This window comes from Orcinus orca, chromosome 8, assembly GCF_937001465.1.
Source record: "Orcinus orca chromosome 8, mOrcOrc1.1, whole genome shotgun sequence".
NCBI lineage: Eukaryota > Metazoa > Chordata > Mammalia > Artiodactyla > Delphinidae > Orcinus > Orcinus orca.
Window position 1 is genome coordinate 10,954,079 of NC_064566.1, and position 19,110 is coordinate 10,973,188.

The 19,110-nt window shown below is 44.1% G+C and overlaps 1 protein-coding gene across 1 annotated transcript in view; it reads left to right on the plus strand.

Annotated features, from left to right (window-relative positions):
• OSBP (oxysterol binding protein) overlaps positions 1–19,110 on the plus strand; it is a 41,081-nt gene that overhangs the window by 8,864 nt on the left and 13,107 nt on the right. The window contains exons 3-9 of the mRNA XM_004264162.2: positions 1,017–1,267; positions 5,675–5,873; positions 6,128–6,230; positions 6,555–6,609; positions 6,805–6,936; positions 11,693–11,938; positions 12,219–12,339. Coding sequence (XP_004264210.1) covers positions 1,017–1,267; positions 5,675–5,873; positions 6,128–6,230; positions 6,555–6,609; positions 6,805–6,936; positions 11,693–11,938; positions 12,219–12,339 — 1,107 coding nt within the window. The remainder of the gene's footprint in view (positions 1–1,016; positions 1,268–5,674; positions 5,874–6,127; positions 6,231–6,554; positions 6,610–6,804; positions 6,937–11,692; positions 11,939–12,218; positions 12,340–19,110) is intronic.

Consider the following 19,110-nt stretch of genomic DNA (forward strand, 5'->3'; position numbering starts at 1 on the left):
AACCTCAATGTGCATCAGAGTTACCCAGACAGCTTATTCTGGACCTTGCCTCACACCAGCCAAATCAAGGTTTTTCTGGGGGTGGGGCCAGAGACTGCACCTTTAAGAAGAACCCCAGGGTTGGGACATGAGGGGATGGAGGAGGGTGGTCAAAAAGTACAGGCTTCCAGGGACTTCTCTGGTGGCGCAGTGGCTAAGAATCCGCCTGCCAATGAAGGGGACACGGGTTCAATCCCTGTTCCGGGAAGATCCCACGTGCCGCAGAGCAACTAAGCCTGTGCTCCACAACTACCGAGCCCATGTGCTGCAACTACTGAAGCCTGCACGCCTAGAGCCTGTGCTCTGCAACAAGGGAAGCCACCGCAACGAGAAGCCCACGCACCGCAACGAAGAGTAGCCCCCACTCGCCGCAACTAGAGAAAGCCCACTCACAGCAACGAAGACCCAACACCGCCAAAAAAAAAAAAAAAAACAGATTAAAAAAGAAAGGTACAAGCTTCCAGTTATAAGATAAGTAAGTCCTGGGGATGAAAATGCAACATGATGACTGTAGCTAACACTGCTGTTCGGTGTATTTGGAAGTTGTTAAGAGAGTAGATCCTAAAAGTCTCATCACAAGGGAAAAAAAACCTTCTTTTTGTATCTATATGAGATGATGGGTTAACTTATTTTAACCATTTCACAATATACGTAAGGTGTATATGCTGTACACCTTAAACTTGTAGCAGTGCTATATGTCAATTATATGTCAGTAAAACTAGAAGGAAAAAAAGCGTGAGCAGAAAAATTGCTTATTGTTGTCTGTCCCAGGAAAAAAAAAGTAGTAGTACCCCAGCTGTTTGTGACACAGGTGGGCTGTGGACCACCTGTAGGCGAATCGCCTGGCAATGGTGAGCTCTCAGTCGGTCAGAACGCACAGCCTGAAGAGTGTCAGTTTGGTTGTGGGCAGAGTGGGTAGGGTTCCGACTCTCAGCCCTGGGCTTGGAGTCCTATCACTCACCTTTCCGCCCGTACAGATGAGTCAGGAGATGAAGAGTCCGTCTCACAAACCGACAAGACCGAGCTGCAGAACACCCTGCGGACCCTGTCCAGCAAAGTGGAGGACCTGAGCACATGCAACGACCTGATCGCCAAGCACGGCACGGCACTGCAGCGCTCGCTCAGTGAGCTGGAGTCCCTGCGGCTGCCGGCCGAGAGCAACGAGAAGATCAAACAGGTCAACGAGCGGGCCACGCTCTTCAGGATAACGTCCAACGCCATGATCAACGTAAGCGCGCATGTCTGCCTTGCTTTTGGCTTCTTTCCCTCTTTGAAATGTAATTCTTCCCAAATGCTGGAAAATTGTAGTTGGTAAAGCATAGGACGTTAGGTCCTGCTTAATCGTTCAAGGGATTTGAGTTACATTTTTTTTGTTGCATGAAATGGAACAGGGTGCACAGATGGAATGACATTCCCGCTCTGCTTGAATGGTCAGGAGGACTCTGCTCCAGCCCTGCGTCTGCCACCAGCAGGGCATCTGATGGTGATGTTAGTTGAGTCCCTTCACCTCTCTGGGTTGTGGTTCTATCTATCTATCTACCTATCTATCTATCTATCTATTTTTCTCTAAATCTTTTGGAACTAAAAGGTCTTCATGGGCCCTTTCCACTTCCATGTTCTTTGAGATTTTGGTTGGAGTCTGACCCCTACTTTGCTAATGCACCCTGGCCTACAGTGTGGTAAGTGGGGGCTGGATTAAGTACTAGTGAGAACCTTGTAATCCTGGTTAGTCCCATCTTGAGTCTTGGATTTGAGGGGTAATTCTGGGTGATAAGACAAAATATTCAACCTTGGGTACTTTTCTTTTCAAAAGAAGGGGCCAGTGCTTCTGCCTCCTTTTGACTAGCTCGGGTGCTGTCGTTGCTTTAGGGAATACTTTGGCTGCTTGGGTGCAGGGCTCCAGGTAAACCCAACGTGCCACTGACGTTGGTGACGTGTGTCCGATACTGGGTGATAGGTATGGAATGAGTGCACAGTTTAAACAGCGCCCTTTTTCCTCTGCTGGCGACTGATCCTCACCCGGCAGGTTCGTCAGCTTCCGCATAGGAACACGAGAGGATGCTTCATACGGCACGTGAGAACACTGCTCTTTGAGAAGGGGCTTGTGCAGGTGGTGGTTTTGTTTTTGTTGTTTTCCTGTCTAATTAAATGGGATGAACTTATTTCACTAGGGTCAGATTTTTCCTTGTTTGAGGAGTGATAATAAGGCATCTGCTTAGAATTAGTTGCGTTCACGTGGCTCTTAGAGATCGAAGGTCTTTTCCTATGACCAAGGGAAAATTTGGTTTTTTTGCACTTAAAACCCCTTTGTTTCTTAATAGAAAGTTGTAGTAACTTTTACTTTCGTGTCATTTTCTGAAGCGTTGAACACTCTCTTCAGTGCTCCGACTCCCACGAAGTAGAGGAGAGAAATTATTTTGTCCCCTTAAGGACTGCAGGCAGATCAGTGTCTCCCAGCACCATTCTGCAGACCAGCACTGGCGCTTGTGTTTCTGATGTTGGGTCGTGTGCTCTCTTTCCAAACTCTCGTACTTCTTGGTGCCTGTGTGCCTGTTTTTCTGGTCCTCCTGTGATCAGGGAAACCTCATAAATCATACAGGTCATTTAATCAGTAGTAAATAAATATACTTTTGAAATAGAACAGCTCAGGACACAACCATCTGTTAACCTTTTATCCGTGTCAGGTGAACACCCTGCTCCATGACAATTTTTTTCCTACTCTGATAGGAAAAATTTGCTAAATAAAACACCTCTTGATTTAAAAATGTCTCATAAAACTAGAACTTTATTTTGGACTTTTCTCTTGAAAATATGCTTATCTTCGTTCCTGGTGACAGTTCTTTTTCCCTGAGTTCTAGGTATCCAGAGTTTGTGTCAGTTCTCATTCTGTTCTCTCTGGGTGCACTGTCTCTGCCCCTTTTATAGCCAGTTACTGCAGGAAATGCATTTTTTAGCCCTGTGTTATTTCCTTTATACCTTTTAGGGGATGATGGCAAGGCCTTAAAACTGACATGCTAGCACATCACATCTCTAAACAGGCAGTGTTATAGCAAAGGAAGAATGCACTCATTTCACGCAGTTGCTTGCTTGCTTAGGATATAGCTTTTCTTATTATCAGAGTGAGGCTAAGCAGGGGAGCGCATTTGACACCGTTAGCGTATGCATTTGCTAATGCAGTGAACACCTATTGCGCACCTTCTGTGTTCTAGGCACTGTGCTGGGGATATAAAACTAATGTGGCTGTGGTCCCTGCCCTCAGGGAGATTACCGTCCAGTGAGGGGCCAGAGAAGTGAACAGATCATTATGGAGTGTGCTGCATGCCAGGAGAGATGTGAGCACAGGCTGCTGTGCTCTAGTACCATGGGATTGTCTAGCTCAGACCAGGAGGATCTGAGAAGGTAGCCCCCCAGATAAATTCTGAAAGACCCGAGAGAGTCTTCTTATGAAAAAAAGGCAACAAAGAGTTTGGGGTCCTGAAGTCCAACTGCCCCAGTTCCCCTCTCTGTGACCTGGGGTACCCTAGTCCCTCGGTGCCCCCAGTTCCTTTTCTGTAAATGGTGATGATCCTAGTAGCTGCTCTCAGGGTGTGGAGAGGCTCTTATTAGATAGTGGATGTCGAGTGTTCAGTAAAGTGCCTGGCATATAATCTTCTCTCGCTAACTTTGAGTTGTGACCCCTGTTCTTCAAAGGAAGTGAGGGAAGAGAGTTGATCCAGGTGAGGTGTGTGTGGATCCCTCCCTCTCTCCCAGAGTCTGGGAACCACTTGCAGTTGACTGTTACCCAAGCAAGGAAGTAGCTAGAGATAAGGCTGAAGAGGAGTTAAGTATGGGGGGTGGGGGGCTGTGTGCAGATCCTACCAATGGGCTTGGTAGTAGTGGATTAGAAGAGGATAAGACCGATTTTGATGCAGGCTTAACTCTTAATAGATAACACCTTATTGAATGATTACTGTGAGCCTGGTCTAAGTGCTTACATGTTAAGCAACAACTTTTGAGATGGCTACTGTTGTCATTCTTTGTTTACAGATGAGGAAGATGAGTAACTTGCTAAAAATTCCGTAGTTAGATAGTAGGATGGAGCTGTGACAATTCCAGAGTATGTCCTCTATACTGCTTCTGAGTGTGGAGGAACAAAAGAAATGTACAGAGTCCAGAAATACTGAAGAAAAATCAGTAGGATTTGATCATTGGATGTGGGGAGGGAAGAAAACTAAGAATCAAGGATCCCTCTTAGTTTTCTGGCTTGGGCAGGTGGAAGGGCCCTGGAACTGTTCTTGGGATGGAGATGCAGAGTCAGAAAGGGAACATGGTGAGTTCATATGGGACCCACTGATTCTGAGATTACTCTGAGCCATTGAGTAGGCAATTGGATAGTCTGGTCTGCAGCTCCCTGAGCGCAGAGCTGGAATTACTGATTTAGTAGGCATCAGCCCATAGGCAAAGGTTGAAACCATGGGAGTAGATGTTCTATTTACCTATTAGTTTCTCTTTAACAGGGTATAGACTTTTAAGCTTACATTGCTCCCTTCCTTTATTTATTAAGCAAACTGCATCAGGCTCTCGCTATGTACAGAGCAGCTCAGTTAGGAGCTGGAGATAAGTATGTGAATAAGCTGTAAACGGTGTCTTCAGGTGGCTCACAAGTCCATCTGGAGAGAGTCACAATCCTGCTGTGGATGGTGTGAAATAGAAATATGTGCAAAGTGCTGTGGAAAGTAGAGGAGAGATGGGGTTGGGGGGGGGGGCGGTCACAGAAGAGGTAACATTTGCCATAGATCTTAAAGAAATGAAGAGGACTTGACCAAGCGGAGAAAGGGGATAGGAGAGCATTCTAGGCCAAGCAAATAGCACGTGCTCCGATGGGCAGGCCTGAAAGAAATCTGCATGTCTGAGAAAGGGTGAGCACTTCAGGGTGGCTCCATGGCAGGGTGCAGGGGTGCATCCAGCTGCCTGGACAGGAGGATACAAGGGCCATTTATGTCCATGACCAGTAGTTAGGATTTGGTCCTAATGTCGATGGGGAGCCAGTGAAGGGACTAATATGGTCAGGTTTGTGTTTTGTCTCTAGATCTCTTCTTCGATTCATCAGGTAGGCTTCTAATTTTTAAGATCAGTTGTTATCTTAGTGACCAAAATAAAAACCAATTAAATTTCCCCATATTTGGTTTAATTCACTGCAGACTCCCTGTTCTCAGTGTCTGAATTCCTCAGTTTTAGGTGACTTGAGTTTAGTTGAGAATGTATTGAAAGCAATGCATGCTTATCCCATGCTTTTCCTCACCTTTTAGTCAATAGGTTTCTTCTTTGGAGCAGTTCACATAGCTGCCCTTTGTGATGTTGCACAAATACTTTGTCTAGGTTTGTTGCTCACTTGGTATTTGTTGTTTGGTCCTCATGACCAGGAAAATATGAAAGAACTATGACAACCACATTCAATATTTTTTTCTGGAGTTGACCTTGATTGTGTCATGGAGCTGGCTGTCCCTGATACCGTGAAATAACAGGGAAGGCCTTTCATTTTAATTTGCTAGTTCAGGTTCCCAGAATAAAGTTACTTACTGGGCTTACAGAGGCCTGAGGGGAATCTCTGACTAGCTGAGTTGAGGTGACCTATATCGACTCTTTCTCCATATAGGCCTGCAGAGATTTCCTTGTGTTAGCCCAGACCCACAGTAAAAAGTGGCAGAAGTCCCTGCAGTACGAAAGGGACCAGCGTATCCGCCTGGAAGAGACCCTGGAGCAGCTGGCAAAGCAGCACAATCACCTGGAGAGAGCCTTCCGAGGAGCCACGGTGCTGCCGGCAAACGCTCCTGGCGGCGCTGCTTCTGGCAAAGGTGAGCTGCTGGCTTGGCTCTTGGACGGCCTGTCTGATCCTAGCCACATGCTTTTCTGCAGCTGATAGAGAGAGCTCCAGATTCTCCAGAATCAGCGACTCATGTGAGATGGAATTCGAGCCCTTTATTCTTGTGACTTCCCCATTGCTTTCTACCATTTGTTACTAGGTTTGTGGTTAATATTTGAAAGCTCCAGCTGTGCCAGGTTTTGATAAATGCAGCCCAAGGAAACAAATGCGGCTTCCTCCTTGCAGGTCAGTGCTGCTCCGGCAAAGGAGACGTGAGTGATGAGGATGACGAGAATGAGTTCTTTGATGCTCCTGAGATCATCACCATGCCTGAAAATCTGGGCCACAAGTAAGTCATTCTTGATTCCCACCCCCCGCAAAATGAGCATATCTGGCCATGGAAAGGTTAGAAATGTTTCAGTGGAAGTGTCATAGTTGTTTACTAAGATATGGACTCTTTTCCTTACGTAAGTGGAAGACTGTCAGCTTTTTTACATGAACAAGTTCTCCAGAGATGTCTATTCATACGTACTGCTTTCTAAGTGTCGTCGTTTGATCACTCATCAATAAATTTGTCCCGTGTCCTTAGCATTCTGCTTTGTAAAGACATGGTGAGGACCAAACTCTAGTTCTGATCTTTATGCTAATTCTCATACGCTTCCCATCTGTGTAGACGTACTGGCAGCAACATCAGTGGAGCCAGCAGTGACATCAGCCTTGATGAACAGGTAACTCTTATTTGGGAATTACCAAGACTGGGGGACTTAGGTGTCATTCCCAAGGATTTGCTTATAAAGTACTAAGAGAAACAGAAAGTACTGGGGTTTTTTTTGTTTTTTTTTAAGCATGGGGGAAGGGAAGCTTATAAATACTGGGTTTTCTGTTCTTTGTGAGTGATTGAATGGCTTTGTTTTTGCGCTTAGTACAAGCATCAGCTGGAAGAGACCAAGAAGGAAAAGAGAACGAGGATACCATACAAGCCAAACTATAGCCTCAATTTGTGGAGCATCATGAAGAACTGCATCGGAAAAGAACTCTCCAAGATCCCCATGCCGGTGAGGGTCTTGCACAACCAGGCTCTGCCCGGAAGTCCTCTCAGGCCCCGGTCAGAGGAGTGCGGCCGGGACAGCCTCCACCCACTCCTGTGGCAGTTTTCAGGCCCCGGTCAGAGGAGTGCGGCCGGGACAGCCTCCACCCACTCCTGTGGCAGTTTTCAGGCCCCGGCCAGAGGAGTGCGGCCGGGACAGCCTCCACCCACTCCTGTGGCAGTTTGTGGCACGGTCCTTGTTACCCTTACAGTCATAAACGATCCCTTAAAACTAGCTGCTTTAATTTTCGCTAGGGATCTGGTATGTTTCCAGATCACCTAGAGTCAGATGCATTTGTTCAGTAACAGTTATTTATGAGCAAATTCCTATGCCAGATGTGCTGAGGACCTGCAAAGATAAAATTCAGCATCGTTTCTGTTTTCAAGAAGCATGTAGTTCGAGAGACAGACATGAAAACATGTAGAAAACATTCATTTCTATGATGGGAAGTACTGTGCATACAAAGGTTTGGGGAGACCAAAGCAAAACCAATTCATTCCAACCAGGAAGCTGTGGACCATCTCCCCGGTGAAGGAGGTGTTTGGACTGACCTCCCTGCCTCCTGTCATGCCCTCCTCCAATCTGTCCACACTGTTTTCAAAAGGGATCTTTTCAATATTGCAAATGTAGTCATGTCATTCCTTAGCTTAAAGTCCTTTACTAGCTCCTACTGCTTTGAGAGTAGTCCCGGTCCCTTAGTGGGCTTGATACTTCCTCCCCAAGGACAAGGCTCCGCCCATACACGTGCCCAGTGTTCTGGTCTTTGGGAGTTACCTTCAGGGACTCACCGGCATCTTTTTTCTTTTCCCCTCAGGGCATTTGCACACACTGCTCTTTCTGCCCGAACTTTCATCAGCTTCCCACCCACCTATGCCACTTTTCTTTTGTCCTGGCTGATACCCTTTTTTTCAGGATTCGACTGTGGTGTCGTCTCTTTCAGCAGACCTTCACCCGTGCATCTGGTCAGGGTGAGCCGTCTCTTCCCTGTGTTCCAACAAGTGCCACTCTTTATTTCTGGACAGTGGGTTTAACTTGCTGGTTCACTCCCCAAGAGTTTAATGACTGCCTAGCTGCCTGGGGTTGTATCAGTGTATCAGGTATAGGTTCAGTTTAAAGAATCCAAAATATGTTGGTTTAGACCAGGGGGCAGCAAACTGTGGCCCTGGGGCCACATCTGGCCGCCATCTGTACAGCCTACAAGCTAAGCATAGTTTTTATGTTTTTAAATGGTTGAAAAATATCAAAAGGAGGATAATATTTTGTGATGTGAAAATTATATACAATTTACATGTCAGTGTCCGTGAAGTTTATTGGCACACAGTAAATGCTCATTCATTCACAGATTGCCTGTGGCTGCTTTCATCCTAGAACAGCAGTGCCGAGTAGGTGTGACGGAGTAGGTGTGACGGAGGCCGTATGGCCCTTGAAGCCTAAATATTTACTATATAACCTTTCACAGAAAAAGCTGGCCAACAAATATTAGCTTAACTCATTATCACGTTAAAGTCCAGAAGTAGGTGGTCCAGGGCTGGTACGATACTCCACACTGTCGTGACCAGGCTCCTTTCTGTCCTGTTGTTCTGCTGCCTGTGGCCCCAATTCCCAGGTGTTAAGTGGCTGCTCCAACTCGGGCCACCAGGATCGCATTCCAGTCAGCGGGAAGAGGGAAAGAGGAGAAGGGCATGTCCTGCCTTTTAAGGGTGCTTCTTGGAAATATCATGAACCATTTTGCCTTCAATCTCTTTGGCCAGAACTTAGTTATATGGCCTCAGCTAGCTGGAGAGGAGACTAGAAATGAAGACTTCTGTTCTTGGTGGCATGACCTAGTTAAAAATTGGGGATTCAACTACTTGTAGAAGAAGGGAAGAATGGAGAGTGGGGCATGGCTGCAGGCTCTGCCCATAGCCGGTTGCACGGCATACAGACAGCATTCTCCTAGCCTCTTGGGGCTGATGGACCAGTGAGTGGTTTCTTTCTCTCCATAGACTGTTCTTCACGGGCAGAGACTGGTCTTTATATCCTTGATGCTTAGCCAGTGCCTGGCACATATATATCATTCAGCAAATGTTAAAGTAATTAGTTAACTGAGTCTTGGAAAAAAAATAGATTTGTATGTAAGTGCATAGGATTTCTGTTAGAAAAATGTTGACCTCCAGACAGGAAATGGCCATGAGTAAGCACACTGGAGAAGCATAAAATAAGTGGTTGACTAGGGGCCTGAAAAGAAGCCCCGCTTCTTTGCCTAGTGCCTTGAAGGAAGTGGTGGAGAGGTAGGCTGGAAATTGCAGCCTCAGAAATGCAGTTCCTGCTTAGAGATAGGTTCTGAGTCCAGGTGACCTCTCTGTCCTACTTTACCATTATTTCCTTGTTGACATCGTTACAAGGAATGTGCAGTCCGGTACCTGTTGGCCTGTGGATCTGGTCCTCACCCTTGCCCTGCTCTGTGCTGTGTCACAGGAAAGCTGATCCCTCTGGGCTGTGTTTCTCAGGCTTCCATGCCTGCTGACTCTGGCTGGGCTCCACCAGTGCAAGGCACCAAAAGGAGTTTGGAGCGGGAGGATGGGAGAAGTCCCAGGGCACTCCCCGCCCCGGCTACATTCTCTTGGGCAATGCTCTGGCAGCAGCTGTGTGGCTCTAGTTTCCACTGCAGGCCCCCCTGAGGCTTTAGCTTCTGTGCACGCCTTGGCCTCTGCGCTGCGGTAATAACCACCGCTGCTCTTTGTTCCTCCTGCCTGTCAGCAGTTATGGCTTCCTGCCGCTGCTAATCTCCGGGCTGTCATGTTATGCTGCCCAGCTCTCCATCAGCCATATAACTAACGCCCTGCTTCTTTCCACTGTAAATTCTCAGATTTGTTTGTTTCCCTGTTAGCCCTCTGAGGGATAAAATGACCAGTATAAAAAGCTTGGCCCTTTCAGAGAAACTGTGGTTCCTGGAACAGCTGTTGGGGGGCAGGGCTGTGTGTGTGTGATAAGCGGTGATGGGCTAAGTAAGGATATACTGATTCTAGGCCCAGGTGGTTCTCATCTGTCCTGTAGCCACCAGCGGAGCACATCACCTGTCTCATTTTCCTCGAAATGTATGGAAATGTTACTGCATGTTGCCTGCAGTTCTGCCACGGAGAGATTTTGTTGGCATAGTTAATAAGTACCGTCTTTTAAAAAGACACTTGAGGATTTGAGTTCTGTCCAGCCGTTTCCCCTCGGTGTGCATTTTTCTTATCATAGTGCTTTTCTCTGTGCGGACAGCATGGCTTTGGAGTGTGGTACAGTGTTTTTAGCTGAGGCAGGGTAGATCCTACTTCCCCCTTGGGAAATTTTCACAGAGAAATGCTTAGTATATTTCTCAGAAAAAGCAGGCTCTAGTATTTTTTTTATGTATAAATGCATAGAAACAAATATGAAACTATTAATAGTGGTTATCTTTGGGTGATGGTATTTCAAGTAGATGTTTTCCTTTATACTTTGTTTCCAAAGTTTGTTATAGTGGAAATTACAAGATGTTTCATAATTGGGAGGGCAGTAAGCATTAAGGTAGTATGTGACTCCGAGATTGGGGGGTAGAAGGTTGGATTAAAATGCAGAAAAATAAAAAGAGGTAGGACTGTAGGAAAGAAAAGTGTTGTTTTTGTTTGTTTTATTAACTGAAATTTTGCTTTAGGTCAGCTCCATTCAATACAAAGGACATTTTTTTCTTCCTTCCTCTCTTCTTTGGACTCAACTCAGGCTAGTGCTATTCAGGCGTATTTAGCTGTATTGCTGGTTAAATAAGCTTTATGGACTAGCCTGGGAACCTAACCTCTTTTTATAGTAAGTTTTTAAAGTAGTAAAGTCATCATAAATTCCAGACAGTCAACTTAGAAGCTCATTCTTTGGGGGATGAGGGGACAATGTCTCTTTTGTTCACTTCTCTATACCTGCTGAGTTGTATAGGGTCTGGCACACGTGAGGGCTCAATAAATATCTGTGGCACGAATGGACATCTTCTGCCCGACAGAGGTGCGCAGACACACACTTGCTTCATCCTGTGGCTGAGTGCCCTAAGCTGGCTCTAAAACTTGAAAGGTAGAAGCACTCAGAGCCCTCTCTTAGCCCCCATCATGAATACTCCAGCTGCAGAAACACAACTGTCCAGCCTCAGAGAAGAAAGCAGAATCCTTGCCTGATGTAGCACTGAACTGAGACTCAGCAATGGTCTAGTCTGGGAGTGGAAGCTAACTACTGTAATGTTTTTTCCACTAGTCAGGACACGACTGCACTTAGAATTTACTACCCTTTCTTTCCTCCCTCAAAAATGTTAAATACCTAACTTCTTCTCTGCGTATACTTGTGCTGAAGTCCATTTCTCCTTTTATTCATTCATTCAGTACCTATTTGATGACAGTTTCTCATGGGCCAGGCATCAGTGGCTCTTGGATATGCAGTGGTAAGCAGAAGAGGCATGGTTCCCATCTCAGAGTGCTTCTAGTTAGTGAAATAAATGAAAATGGAATTTTCACCGCTCATTGACATGAACAGTTGGCCGAGGAGAATGGGCTGCTTTCAGGCTAGATCTTGGAGTTGCTCTACTGAGCAAAGGCCTCTTCTTTTCCCAGTGATTTGTTTTATCATCTTGACATCTTGATATGTGTCTCCCTCCGACTGCAAAAAGAAAAAAAAAGAAAGGAAGAAATTGTCTCATTTGGATGTGCGGACAGAGTTTTTATATCTGCTCTTTTCCTGACAGGTAAACTTTAATGAGCCCTTATCCATGCTTCAGCGCCTTACTGAAGATCTGGAATACCATGAGCTGTTAGACCGAGCTGCAAAGTGTGAGAACTCTCTAGAACAGCTCTGTTATGTTGCAGCTTTCACCGTGTCCTCCTACTCCACTACTGTCTTCCGTACCAGCAAGCCGTTCAACCCACTCCTTGGGGAGACCTTTGAGCTAGACCGATTAGAGGAGAATGGGTACCGATCCCTCTGTGAGCAGGTAAAGGAGCCTCAGGACTATGACACGTCTCCTTTTTGAAGAAAGGGATGATTTCTTTGGTTGATACCCCTGGGTGTTAACGTTTGCAGAAATTCCAGACCCCGTCATCCCAAACTGCCTTCTTTTCCTTCAGGACTTCAACACTGGAAGCCCTGGTATTCATCTACTGCTATGGGTGTAAAAATGTCAAGTGTGAATTTGGGGTGTTTATCACCAGTTAATAGGCAGTATCTTTTTTTCTCCTTTCTTCCTTTTAATTTGAACCACTGATTTCTTCAAGGTGAGTCATCATCCCCCTGCGGCTGCACACCACGCTGAGTCCAAAAATGGCTGGACGTTGCGTCAGGAAATCAAAATCACCAGCAAGTTCCGAGGCAAATACCTCTCCATTATGCCGCTTGGTAAGGCCACCATCTTTGTAAGCATTTGTGCTCCAGGAAGGAAAGCTTTTCTGGCAGGATGGAGGCGGTTACTGGTTCAGTAGTCAGGAACCTGGAGGTCTGATTCAGGCACTGAACCTTACGAGCTAGCTTTGTGCAGGTCATTTAACTTCTCAGCTGCTGGGTGGGTGGGGGTGTGTGTGAGACTCTTTAAGGACCCATCCGGTCATAAGTTCTTTGTCTTCTTAGCTATATTTAATGCATCTTTAAGTACTATTTTAGAATACACATTTTAGCATGCATTTAAAAAATTCTTTTAGTTGGTGTTGTTTACCCCATTACCCTAGCAATCAGCTTCTCTCTATAGATCAGAACTCCTGTGACTGCAAAAGGTTAGGGTTCCTGGGTAGCCCCTCCTCCTCTCCTTTCTCCCCTCACTCTTCCTCCACCGGAGGGGTTAGGTGTCATTTATGTGACAGCTGAACTCCAGGTAAAATGAAACTTTATTTTAAAAGATCTTATTGGATTACAAGTTAATTTTGCACCAAGATCAGAAAGGTCAGGCCTGGGAATAGGAATCCTAGTATGCAGTGCTTGTGTGTCTGTACTTTAGGGGAAATGAGATTATTCAGAAAGGGTAGTAGATTCTTGATGCTCTTTTGAACTAGAGCCAGCCACATTTGGCCACGTGTGTACTGAAGAGTGAACGTTGGTCTGCAGAAAAAGAAACACAAAGCAGGTAGAGAGAAAGCAAGTGGCTCCCTAGAGACAGCGCTGGTAGCAACTGCCTGAGCTCTCGATGGCTTTCCATTTCCTGGCTCTAGTCTTTCATGTGGCAGAGCTGCAGTGCTGGGTTATTGCAGTACAGTCTTCTGCTTTAATAAATCCCCCTTTCTCTCAGAAACAATGTAGCAGGTACAGTGCAAACTAGAAATTAGCCAGGAAAAAATCCAGGGATGTTCGTAACATATTAAAAGACAAGTAACTGAAATGTTAACTCTGTTGCCTCATGGTTAATATGCAAGAGGCCCTTAGATGAAAAGGAGACTAAGTGATTTTGGTCTTGATCTTTACTGAGAACCTTTGAAAAGGTTCTAATTGCTTAACTGTCTTTGAAGCTGATAGCTTCCGAAGTGTGTTAGGTTAAGAGTAGTAAACACCTGAGATGTTCACACCTAATCTGCAGAACTAGGGTGTCAGTGGTCATATTGCAGTATAACTTTCATCCATGCAGAAGGGTTTCAGAGGCCCCCTGAGGATTGCTAAAGGGATGGGTTATATGTATTTAATTCTAAAGAAGTTTATATACATTTTAAAAACGGCAGTAAACCTAAATTACCAGCGATGTGCTGTGCATTTTCTCTGTAATTTGACTAATCTAGAATTCTTTGAGGGGTAAATAACTATAGGAACATGATATAAGTGGTAGATCTAATTTTTTAGAGTTAAAAAAATCTTTGATAGGATTTCATTCCTTTGGTTGTTTAAGGATTCATCAGGATATATTATCTTAAGTCACCCCATCTATTAGATACTGAGTATACCTACCAGGTACTAGGTATGGTTCTAAGGTGCTCGGGAAATGCAAGTAAACAAAACAAAGATCCCAGCCTTTGTAGGGAGATTGAACAAGAATTGACATAGTGGGACTTCCCAGGTGGTGCAGTGGTTAAGAAATCCGCCTGCTAATGCAGGGGACATGGGTTCGATCCATTTTCAGTGGTGTTCAACTCTCAGAGGGTAAATTATTAGGCCAAGAGATGCCATTGAAGAAAGACAGATGGACAGGGGTGTGAGTGAGTAGGCAGATGGATGGTTTTTTGAGGTGGTGGAAGGTAGTCTGAGTCTTCCGGTAAAATTGACTGAAAAGGTTAGAATTCTTGTAGTCTGGAAAAAAGAATGCTTCTAGGAAATATAATTGAAGTTTGCAAAATTATGAAGACTGCGGTAGAGGGTAAATATGAGTTTGCTCATCCACTCATTTTGGAATTGGGTGGTAGCTTCAAGTTTAAAGAGATACATTTACATAGAGGATTATTTTATAGTTTGGAGTTCTCTAACCCAAGAAGAATCACGATTTGACATTATGAATGAAACAACCACTCAGCCTGTTGATCTCTGTGTCAATGACACTGCTGGGCTCCATGCACCTTGAATCTGCCCCAGCAACACTTTAGTCAGAAAGTCCTCCTTATATATTTTATCCATTTTTCCAATTTCTACTTTTTGATTAGAGTGATTAATCCATTTATATTTATTATAATTACTGATTAGTTAGGATTCACATCTGCCATTTTGGTATTTTGTTTCTGTACATCTTATGTCCTTTTTGTTCCTCCTCTACTCTGCCGTTCGTTCCTTCTTTTGTGTTAAATGGATATTTTTCTAGTTTACCATTTTAATTCCCTTGTTATTTCTTTTACTATATTTTTTAAAGGTATTTTTATGGTTATCCTGGGTATTAAAATTAACACCGTCTAATAATCTAGTTCAGATTAATACCAGCTGAATTTCAACAGGATATAAAGACTTTGCACTTACATGCAAAGCACATCCTTTGTGCTTTTATTTTCATGCAAACTATTTTTCTACATTATAATTCCATCAACATTGTTTTATAACTGTTGCTTTATGTAGTTGTCTTTTACATCATATAGGAGAAAAAAGTTATAAGCAAAAAATAGATGTATGCTGGTGTCTTTTATGTAGTTTAATTGCTGTTACCTTTACTGGTCTCTTAATTTCTTAAGGTAGATTTAAGTTACTGCCTAGTATCCTTTCATTTCAGCCTGAAGGACTTCCTTTAGCATTTCTTGAAGAGCAGATCTGCTAGCCAGGAATTCTTTCAGTTTTTGTTTTTCTGGGAATGTCTTAGTTCTCCTTGTTTATGAAGGATAATTTTGCTGGACATAGAACTCTGGGTTTGATGGTCTTTTTCTTTCGGCATTTTGAACGCGTCATCCGACTGCCTTCTGGCCTTCGTGGTTTCTGAGGATCACTTGTGTGTGACGCATCACTTCTCTCTTCCTGCTTTCCGGATCCTCTGTTTGTCTGTGTCTTTCTAGTCTGATTACGGTCGGTTTCAGTGTGGTGCTCTTTGAGTTGATCCACTTGGCATTCACTGGACTTATGGAAGTGGAGATTAGTGCTTTTCGTCAAATCTGGGGAATTTGGGGCCATTATTTCTTCAAGTGCTCCAACTGTTATCACCACCTGTGGCAGCTGTTGTGTTAAATAATTGCCACGGATTGTTTTGATAATTGCCCCAGGAAGAAGGCTGAGGTGAGCGGTGCGGAATCAGATCAAATAAAGATAAGCCCAGTGAGTGGGAGTTTACTGGGAGCCACCAGATAGGTCAGATAATGACAGTACATTGGAGCTGGGCTTTGGGAGCTTCATGTTCTACTCCCTCCAGTGTTTGCTAGACTGCTTGCTGGTTTTCACGGCTACCATGACTGTGAGGCTACCAGTTTTCAAGGCTACTGCTGAGCTGGGGAGAGAAGGGTAGGAATGGGGCAAGTTAAATGCCACAGAGCTCATTTCGCTTACTGAGAGCCAGCCATTTTTCTTGAGTAAATGTTTCTTGGAGTATTGTAAGCCTTTGGTTAATTTCCAGAGTTATGAAAAAGTTGATTCTGATCACTTTTGTTAGTGTGTTCTTGTTGATTTTACTGGGGAGCTGATACATGGAAGTTCTTACTCTACCATTCTGCAAGTGGCTGTCTTCCCCTTTATACATTTTAAATGGCTCAGGTTTGGGATCTTTAACTTACTGTCAAGTTTTCAACACACAAATAATATATAAACGAAGGTAGTCACAGGGTGTTCTTTATTTTTCCACCATCCCAGTGAACTGGAAGGGACACTGCAGAACAACAGGTACATCATCAGGGTGGGATATAGGGTTATGGTATTGGACTGTACACATGTTCTGCTCTTATTTTGAACTTCAGCTCTAGCTGTCACTAGCTCTGTGACCTTGGGAAAATTATTTGACCTCTCTAAGCTCAGAGTCTTCATTTGGTAAAATGAGGATGTGGTAGGTTGAATAATGCCCCCCTGCCCCCAAATATATCCACATCCTAATCTCTGGAACCTATGAATTTATCACTTTACACACTGAAAGGAACTTTGGACATGTGGTTAAGGATCTGGAGATGGGGAGATAATCCTGGATTATTCTGTGGGCCTAATGTAATCAACAAGGGTATTTATAAGGGAGAGGCCGGAGGTTCAGAGTCAGTGACAACAGAAGCAAGAGGTTTGAGTGATGCTAGGAAGGGTCCACAAACCAAAGAATGCAGGTGGCTTGTAGTAACTGGAAAAAGCAAGAAAATGGATTTTCCCCTTGAGCCTTCAGAAGGAACACACACCTGCTGACACCTTGATTTTAGACTTCTGACTTCTAGAACTGTAAGAGAATAAGTTGTGTTATTTTTAAAAATTTATTATTTGTTTGTTTTGGGCTGCATTGGGTCCTCATTGCTGCGTGCAGGCTTTCTGTAGTTGCGGCAAGCGGGAGCTACTCGTCATTGCAGTGCGAGGGCTTCTCATTGCCGTGGCTTCTCTTGCTGGGGAGCACGGGCTCTAGGCACACAGGGTTCAGTACTTGTGGCACACGGGCTCAGTAGTTGTGGCTCGTGGGCTCTAGAGCGCAGGCTCAGTAGTTGTGGCGCACGGCCTTAGTTGCTCCACGGCGTGTGGGATCTTCCTGGACCAGGGCTCGAACCCGTGTCCCCTGCATTGGCAGGCGGATTCTTAACCACTGTGCCACCAGGGAAGTCCCAAGTTGTGTTATTTTAAGCCACAAAGTTTGTCATAGCTGGTTTCAGCAGCAGTAGGATACAAATGTAGCCTGCAGCTAAGGTATCAACAAATATTTGAGTGCCCACTATATGCTGGTAACTATTTCTAGTTGGGTACATAATGGTGAACAAAAGCTCCTTTGCCCTCATTTAGCTTGCATTCTTTTTTTTTTTTTTTTTTTTTAACATCTTTATTGGAGTATAATTGCTTTACAATGGTATGTTAGTTTCAGCTTCACAACAAAATGAATCAGTTATATATATACATATATTCCCATATCTCTTCCCTCTTGCGTCTCCCTCCCTCCCACGCTCCCTATCCCACCCCTCCAGGCGGTCACAAAGCACCGAGCTGATCTCCCTGTGCTATGCGGCTGCTTCCCACTAGCTATCTACCTTACGTTTGGTAGTGTATATATGTCCATGCCTCTTTATCGCTTTGTCACCGTTTACCCTTCCCCCTCCCCATAGTCTCAAGTCCATTTTCTAGTAAGTCTGTGTCTTTATTCCTGTTTCACCCCTAGGTTTTTCATGACATTTTTTTTTTAATTCCATATATATGTGTTAGCATACGGTATTTGTCTCTTTCTGACTTACTTCACTCTGTATGACAGACTCTAGGTCTATCCACCTCATTACAAATAGCTCAATTCCGTCTCTTTTTATGGCTGAGTAATATTCCATTGTATATATGTGCCACATCTTCTTTATCCATTCATCCGATGATGGACACTTAGGTTGTTTCCATCTCTGGGCTATTGTAAATAGAGCTGCAATGAACATTTTGGTACATGACTCTTTTTGAATTATGGTTTTCTCAGGGTATATGCCCAGTAGTGGGATTGCTGGGTCATATGGTAGTTCTATTTGTAGCTTTTTAAGGAACCTCCATACTGTTCTCCACAGTGGCTGTATCAATTTACATTCCCACCAACAGTGTAAGAGGGTTCCCTTTTCTCCACACCCTCTCCAGCATTTATTGTTTGTAGATTTTTTGATGATGGCCATTCTGACTGGTGTGAGATGATATCTCATTGTAGTTTTGATTTGCATTTCTCTAATGATTAATGATGTTGAGCATTGTTTCATGTGTTTGTTGACAGTCTGTATATCTTCTTTGGAGAAATGTCTATTTAGGTCTTCTGCCCATTTTTGGATTGGGTTGTTTGTTTTTCTGTTATTAAGCTGCATGAGCTGCTTATAAATTTTGGAGATTAATCCTTTGTCAGTTGCTTCATTTGCAAATATTTTCTCCCATTCTGAGGGTTGTCTTTTGGTCTTCTTTATGGTTTCCTTTGCTGTGCAAAAGCTTTTAAGTTTCATTAGGTCCCATTTGTTTACTTTTGTTTTTATTTCCATTTCTCTAAGAGGTGGGTCAAAAAGGATCTTGCTGTGATTTATGTCATAGAGTGTTCTGCCTATGTTTTCCTCTAAGAGTTTGATAGTTTCTGGCCTTACATTTAGGTCTTTAATCCATTTTGAGCTTATTTTTGTGTATGGTGTTAGGGAGTGATCTAATCTCATACTTTTACATGTAGCTGTCCAGTTTTCCCAGCACCACTTATTGAATAGGCTGTCTTTTCTCCACTGTACATTTCTGCCTCCTTTGTCAAAGATAAGGTGACCATATGTGCGTGGGTTTATCTCTGGGCTTTCTATCCTGTTCCATTGATCTATCTTTCTGTTTTTGTGCCAGTACCATACCGTCTTGATAACTGTAGCTTTGTAGTATAGTCTGAAGTCAGGGAGCCTGATTCCTCCAGTTCCTTCTTTCGTTCTCAAGATTGCTTTGGCTATTCGGGGTCTTTTGTGTTTCCATACAAATTGTGAAATTTTTTGTTCTAGTTCTGTGAAAAATGCCAGTGGTAGTTTGATAGGGATTGCATTGAATCTGTAGATTGCTTTGGGTAGTAGAGTCATTTTCACAATGTTGATTCTTCCAATCCAAGAACATGGTCTATCTCTCCATCTATTTGTATCATCTTTA